Source organism: Thermobia domestica, chromosome 2, assembly GCF_964235325.1.
Source record: "Thermobia domestica chromosome 2, izTheDome1.hap1.1, whole genome shotgun sequence".
Classification (NCBI taxonomy): domain Eukaryota; kingdom Metazoa; phylum Arthropoda; class Insecta; order Zygentoma; family Lepismatidae; genus Thermobia; species Thermobia domestica.
This window is the reverse complement of record NC_137455.1, coordinates 196,031,457-196,039,581: the sequence shown is the minus strand read 5'-3', so window position 1 is coordinate 196,039,581 and position 8,125 is coordinate 196,031,457. Positions and strand designations below refer to the sequence as shown.

General features: G+C 35.5%; 1 protein-coding gene across 1 annotated transcript in view; it reads right to left on the bottom strand.

Annotated features, from left to right (window-relative positions):
* Positions 1-271: 271 nt before the first annotated feature.
* The window catches only part of LOC145678350 (uncharacterized), a 50,157-nt gene continuing 42,303 nt past the window's right edge, over positions 272-8,125 (bottom strand). The window contains exons 3-4 of the mRNA XM_081748398.1: positions 6,419-6,515; positions 272-2,692 (exon numbers count right to left, since the gene is read on the bottom strand). Of these exons, the coding sequence (XP_081604524.1) occupies positions 2,473-2,692; positions 6,419-6,515 (317 nt within the window). The 3' untranslated portion in view covers positions 272-2,472. The remainder of the gene's footprint in view (positions 2,693-6,418; positions 6,516-8,125) is intronic.

Below are 8,125 nucleotides of genomic sequence, written 5' to 3'. Positions count from 1 at the left end.
TTTGATGAGGAACAATTTATTTTGGTTCAGTGTGTCTTTCGACCTTTGAGAGAACAGAATGTATCTAGCCTCTAGAGACACTTTACATTTTTCCGATGTTCGATGGGCGAAAAATGACCCTCATCAGCCCACATCCTTTTGGAGAGAGCAAATATAGATGATAGTTTGCTACCTTCCAGCTGCACTTTGCTTATTCATAAAATAAGAAGTAACTTATTAAAGACTATTTTAACGTCATTTAATTTATATATATGTATACATAAATACTAAAAAAGCAATAGAAAACGCCTAAACCTGTGATATTTTCCATAAGTAGAAGATTTGCTTTGTTATAATTAAATATAAATTAATTATTTGCTGAGCAAAGCTATATATTTTTATTAGTGTCTGATGAAGCCAGAGTTAGTTGGCGAAACTGTAACACGTTTTGAATTTTAATGAAAATATAGTTTTGCTCAGCAAATAATTAGTTTATATTTAAGCCTAAACCTGAATATTTCTGAAGGTTACATCAACGTTTATTCCATCATTTACTCTTGTAATGGATACGGAAACTTTCTCTGGTTCCTCGTAGGGAGATTTCGACTTAAAAGCGAGCCACTGAAACAAATCTAATAAATTTGACCTTTCAACGAATTTGGCCTGTACATTTTAATCCAAAATTTTACAAAGTCGGCTGCATAATCACTCAGCAAAGTAGCAATTGACGACTAATTACCCAATAACAACACATTATACTCGAAGATAATGCACAAGGGAAAACAAACACTTCCAAATGCATAAACAAACATGGCGGCATCCAGATGGCTCCAAGAACAAAGGATTAAGCCTTTCCAAATTGACATGTCGAAAAAAAAAAACAGTAAAAATCATGGTAATGGCACAACCGTATTAGAATGTGTGAGGGCAAGCATGTAAAAATAACTATAAGAAGATTAGGATGAAACATTAAAAAATACTATACTGTAAATAAAGGGCATTATATATTTATTGCTTGATTTTGACTTTAGGATGACAATGTACTAAAAACTATAACAATACTCAGTGATCATATTACAGAATGCATAAGGGGATTAACAAAAACTGTTTTATAGAAAAAAAAGTTGAGAAAAGCAAATTGTTGTGTATATATAATAACACTTAGTACCAGATGCCAATATCTGAAGCCTCTTCACAACTTTTTGAGTTTGAAAATTGAGCGAAAATGGAAGAAAATATCAAAATTTCGAACTGTGCAACCTTCAACCTGATTTCTCATCAAGCACAAATAGAACACACCCGGAAGCTTTTTCGCCGAACTATCGGAACATGCATCCAGAAACAAACGTGTGCCAATATCTGGCGTATAGACACACTTGATCGAGAAGCGACCCAGTCATCACTCTCACAAACTGGTTGCATAGCATCTGCACGATACAGGATTCATTTTCAAAATTCTTATTTGCAAACAGTCACTTCAGCTAAATACTATCTTATGTTGAGAAACAAAAACATCCGGTTGTGTTTTATATATGCTCGCCTTGCTTGGTGCAAATTCGGAGGCGAATTGAGGTTGGAAGTTGGAGAGTTATTTGGTGAGGAATATTTTGCTACACGTTAAAATTCTCCATTTCTCATTTTTTATCTGGAACTGAGGTCACAAACTATAAAACACTCCATCGTGGTTTTTAACTATTATTTGCCGGTCTTCATGCTTTAGTCGATGCTGTCAAAAATCCAGGTCCGTGGGGTGAGTACAATGTACCTAAAAATCCATTCGTACCATGCAGTTTCCCATATACTCAATTATAAAAATACTTCACACTATACACCCTTTTGCCATACTAATTACTTTATTTCGATAAATAGTTAAATATTTTTGGGGGTAATTTTTCTTACAAACTGTTTGAGTCATACCAACTGGTAGGTTTATAAATCCCTTCTCTGCCGATACCATACGACCATTTTGTCATAATTTAATACAAGTAACTACAACTTTGCAAAAAAAAAAAGTGAATGAGGTATTTGAATGATGCCTATCTTTCAGTTCATAATATAGCAGACTACCTACAGCACAGATGCTGCAAATTATCTCGTGTATGAACAAAAGTTATATTACTGGAAACTATGTACAATGCGTCTTTGTCGATAACTACCCCGATGGTAAACATTAACTCTTGTTTCATATGCATACAAGCTAAACGACTCTCTTTTCATTATGAACAACTTTCCTTGATTATCACCTAACAAAAACTAAATGTACAAAGCAGATTTATCAACCGTGTGCGGTTTCAACCATATATAAACAAGTCTCTTCAGTTGTCCGGATTACTTCTTACAAATAGTTACAAATATTTCGTAATCACTGTTCTTCCGTTGGAGGCTAGGTCTTGTTTCATATACGCATACAAGCTAAACGACTCTCACTTCATTATGTGTAACTTTCCTTCAAGATTAGCACCCAACAAAAACTACAAACTCAAAACAGACTTATCACCACTTTTCGTCATCACTGTTCTTCCGTTGGAAGCTGAGACTGCGTGCTGCTGAGAGTCCACCTCCAGATGAGGATGCTCTCTCATCCAGAGTAACTCTAATAGTGCTTCCGCTCTCATCCATTGAAACTCGAGTAGTGCTTTCGCTCTCATCCACTGAAACTCGAGTAGTGTTTTTGCTCTCATCCAAGGAAACTGGAGTACTGCTTCTGCCTTCTCTGAAATGAAAATTCAAAGTATTATGCATTTGTGCTATAACATTCGATTATCAACATGATATAATTAAGGCGAGAGTCAATTTCTCACGTATTGACAAGGAAATATCTGAGGACCACGGATGCTACAGTGCCAAGTGACATTGAGGAAAGAGAAAAAAAAACTATCCTCTGTTGCAGCAATGATATGGAAACACAACGTGAAGTGCATAATTCCCTCAACAGGTGGCAGAATAAATCACCTATGTTGTATTGCTTCCGATGATTTAATTTTGCTTCCGATACTTGGTGCTCATTTTTCGTTAAAAATTGTAACGTTTTGAAAATTTCGCAATTGTTTAGTAAACTACTCTTCATGATACATCATCAGAGCAAATTTCGTTTCTCTAGCCTGTGCAGCTTTTTCATATTACGTTTTCCCGCTAGTTTGGAAATGAGATCTTCGAGTTTTACGTCCCACGATTATGCCGGTTAGGCTAAAGGAGACTGATGATGAGTAATGAATGAAAATGGTGGAATGAAGAAAGTGGGAGGAAACGGGAGAACCCCGAGGAAACCCACGCACACGGTGTTTGTCCACCACAAAGTTTATTTGGCGGGGGCTGGGATCGAACCCGGGACCCCAAACACCAGAGGTGAACGCTCTATCACTGAGCCACCGCGGCCCCTCCCACTATTTTGGATCGTGTTTTTAACGTAACCTAGACTTAATGATCCACTTTCGGTGGTCATAAACTCAAGATTGCGAATTGTTTAATACTTCGTAATTTTCCGCAAACTACTGTTCATGATACAACATGATAGCAAATTTCGCTTTTCTAGCCTTAGTGGTTCGCGTTAGGCACTTTCTAACCGGTATATTGACTGGCGGCCCTATTCCATTCAAGATGGCGACCTGGCCAAAATTTTCTTTTTCTCCATAACTTGCTCTTCAAGACACACCTTCGCACCAAATTTCGTTTAAGTCCAGCAGTTCGGCCTGTGATTTTATATCACTGTGAATTGTGATTCAATGGCCATAAGACTTTGGAATCCTCATACAACTGAAGCTAGCACATGAGACTCTCGAGATTCTTTGTTACCCCAATTTGTGATTTTAAATATACAAACGTTGTACGTCAAATTTTCGAAAGATAATAAGACTTCCCTTGTACTTTTGGTTCATGATGACATGTGTGTTTACATTAAAATCATTTACTTTCATGCTAATTATTGCAGGAATTATAGAACAAAAACAAGCAGAGTTGAATTTCTGCCTCGAAGACTCGAATTGTGAGGAGGTCCATGAACTTCGGTACCCGATTTTTAAAAGTGATTCCTGATTTGGTGAATAATCGAGCAGGCAATTTTCTTAGCCTTTCATACGGAATAATATAGCCTTCAGTTTTTAATTTTTTTTTTTTTTTTTTTGAACCAGTTTTTGAAAACAAAAATTTTTCTAAACGTTTCGTGAGGGATACTATTCACTTTAAACATTTTTCATGTGTTGTATAGTCTTGGAGAGCATTACTTTATTGTTCTTTCTTTTTCAACTATAGTCCCTATGTTTTTAGGGTGTTTTGGGATAATGTATATATCCCCGAATATCCTAAAATGGTTGAGAAAGTTGATGGTTGCAGACATTTTGTTTTATTACCACAAATACCAACGCGGTCTTTAAAAATGATGAAATATAAAGAAGTTTCTGAAAATTGAATGCCTGCTATGACCATCGACGTTTCGGAATTTGCAATCTCTGACTCCGTAATCCCAAGGCGTTGGTCATAACTGCTCTAAATTTTTAAAACGTATTATCTGGGAAGTCGGAAAATGTGGCTTGGCCCTATATGCACCCGGCGTCCTCTTTCGTTATAGAAAATGTAAACCACGCACAATTGAATATTCTTTGTAAACATAATTGTTTTAGCCATTTTATTTCCATACATGGTTTCACAGAATACACCATCGTTAGATGCAAAGGCGCTTGAGAAAATGATTCAAATTAATAACAGAGTGGTAACCGACTCATATATCCTCTCATGAGAAAATAGCTACCACATGTTATGAAAAAATAAGCAAATTCCTTCTATTGTGGCGAGCTAGTAAAGATACAAGGCAAAATATTATTAAAACAAACGAATACATACCACTAAGAAACAAAAGCGAATAAAACTCACGTAGAAAGAACTAAAGCAACTAACAGAGTGAACAGGAAACAAAGGAGAACAAACAGAGTGCATATGGCGGCGTGGTGTCTATGTAACGTCATTCCTGCAGCATTGACTAGACTTAATGTACGTAGTAGCATTTGCCTGAATCCAGATTTAAGGATGGTTTGTGATCATGAATAAAAGTTATTAAGTTGTTTATTGTTTTCCCTGAGCCTATTACCATGACCTGTTTTATATTACTTGGATTTTGTTTAGTATAAACATCAACAAAATGTTCCACATGTCAAAGTAATAGGTTCGAAAAAAAATGTTACTATAATAAAACATTTTTATCTATAAATAGAAACATCCTTCATTCTGAACTCAGGCAACATTCATAATGCTACCATGTATTTGAAGTGTGGCCGATCTGGCAAGGCTGGAGGAGCGTACACATCACGCCATATCCAATCTCTGTTCGTTCTTCTTTGTGTTTCTGTGTACTTTGCTACCTGCTTTAGTTCTACGCATATCTTGTGGTTTGTTTCTAGCGTTGCTTCTGCAGCGTAGTGGAATGTACTCCTTTATTTTCTCTATATTTTGCCTACCTATACCCATCCTTACAACCTGGATACAGAGAACGAACCTAGCTCATTATTCCATCACATGTGGCCATCCACCAAAGATTTAAATTCCTCATGAGGATAGTTTAATAAGCAACTTAACTTTCATTAATTACAACACACCAAAAGATTTGTTTTTGAAGGTCGAATGGCTTCCATACATTCCTGTGTGAGACAGCTATTAACTCACAAGTGGCAAGATATGTAGACTGCTTACAATTCCAGTGCTCTTTGATACCCCACATGACTCCATTCTCATTTATACTATATGTTTGCAATTCAATATGGCGGCTTTTAAGATGGTGACATTGCACTGGAAGTGCCCTCAAACATAAGCTATCTACCCCGATTTTCAATAGTTGAGTTGGATCTGCCAATATTTCCTTCGTGACGGATCCAAACAGGTATTCTTCACATTTTATTGCCTATTTTATTTCAAAATAGCATGCATGTAGCAGCTCAATGGAACATTTGTGAAACGAATGACCACTACTGTCCTGCTTAGCAGCTAGAACTTAATTTTAACACAAAGTTTCATAAAAAAAAAATCCAATTCTCATGATTCGTGTACTTTCCTCGTAAGCAAACACACTACAAAAATATAAAAATCAGCGCCATTACACCCTCCATATGGTTATAAAGTGCTTTCCCTGAAAACAAATTTTCTTGCATTGGTTCAAACTTGTATTTTTCTTTTTTCATTATTTCAAAAGAATACTAGGGACGATATGAAGATTGTACTGCTTTTGAAGTGACAACTGGTTTCATTTCATAATGACTGCTGAATTCTTAACTGTTTCTTAGTGCTACTTTTTTAAAAGAAAAAATCGCTGAATAACCGAAGTATTTGCTTCAACTGATGAGTAATCATGGAAGAAAAGTTATTTATTACCATCAAAAAATGCTTTTTAGCTTTGCTATCCAATGCTTATCATAAAAGATCCTGAGTACGAACGAACGTAAAATTGCTTACTCACCTTCGAGTTAACCTCGTTTTGGCTTGATTCAGAAATCCTAGTCTACATTTCTTTATTGAATCTTGGGCTGTGTTGGGATGTGATTTCATAACAGCATCTGCATTGAAAAAGAATATTTTTGATCAAAATATTAAACATCAAATGGTTTATTCTAATTTTTACACACTTTATTTGAACATAGTGGTTGCCTTGTCCGACACTTTTCAAATACCACAGCAGTCGTCAAATGCAAAAACACTAGCCGGATAAGAAGGCCGAAGTGGGCTTTACTAGGATTGCTTTGATATTCAACACCAAAAACCTTCATATCGAAAGATGACTTTAACCCAAAAATCAACTTCGGTCACTTTCAGATTTCGAAATGCATAAAAATTGAAGGAAAAAAAACAGCTTTTTTTTCCCTCCTAGACTCGTCACTTGTAGTGGCTTCGCACACTGCAACAATAGTATCCTCTATAAAATATCTTGCATTCCAAAGTAAACGTAAAACAAAGTGCAAACGTAAAACAAAGTTATAAAATGCATTCATTAAAACATTAGAAACAAACCACGAGAAATAGACCTATTTTCATTTTTAAAAGGCCTCGATTGAGCAGTTTGCCTCTCATTACACTTGAAAAGGCAGAAACTAAAAGTATTTAATGAGAAACGAAAAGCATTTAATATTATAAGCTCCTCTTATCCACCTTTTCTGATTGTGTGGTAGGATTCTCTCAGGGTATCAAATCTAAAAACATTAAAATTTACCATCCAAAATTGAAGAAAACGTTGATATTATGGCCGATGGTGTGCATTACGAAAACCTCCAAATTCAAGTTCTCAAAGAAAATTCTAAACATTTGTAACGTATGGTGCAATTTAACACTAGAAGGACCAAAACTTTTACCTCCCTAGAAGTACCGAGCCGTCATTTTGACCGCTATTTAATTCCAAGAGATGTATATTATTTTTCTTTATATTTCTCTTATTTTAGCTTGAATTTAATCTGTTTAATCGACTAGCTTATGTTTTATGTAAATTTTTCTCGTGATATAATGCAGGTAATCCACTAAACCCCGTCAATATATTAAATATAATATTAATATCGGAAGTTCGCCCACAGAACAGTGACAAGAAAAATTAAAATAAAGGAATAGTACTTGCATTCCTACGTATGGAATCCTTTTTATACTAGTCACGTGATCACCCTAGCTGCCCTGTAAACATTGGCTGGGCTACTTTTCTTTAGCACAGACCTGTGTATAATGTACCAAAATAGTTTTATATCGAACTTTTTATTACATGGAAGTAAATTACATTTTCAATATATTTTTATTTCAACTTGTATGCACTGAACTCAAGACAGCAACACTTTTCTTGCGCTTACACTTGTGTACAGCGAGTGGATTTCCTGATTGATCTTCATATACGTCTGTAGTGAACATATCATTTTCTTTCTCATTCAAGCACATTTTGGGAAATTCTCCTGTTACGCAGACTACCAATCAAGATCATCTGTTTCTTTTTCAAAGATTCGGCTCATTTTTAACCTGTAAGAAAAGTTATCGCAAGTAACATTCATTCCTCTGCTGATAAAAGGATCCATCGTTTTCAGAACAATATATTCGCCTAATTGTAAGTCCCGACGTCGTTCTTAATAGTTTTCCAGGTAGGAACATACTTTTAGTTCATACCGTGACTTTACAACCAAATTTGAATCCAAATTTT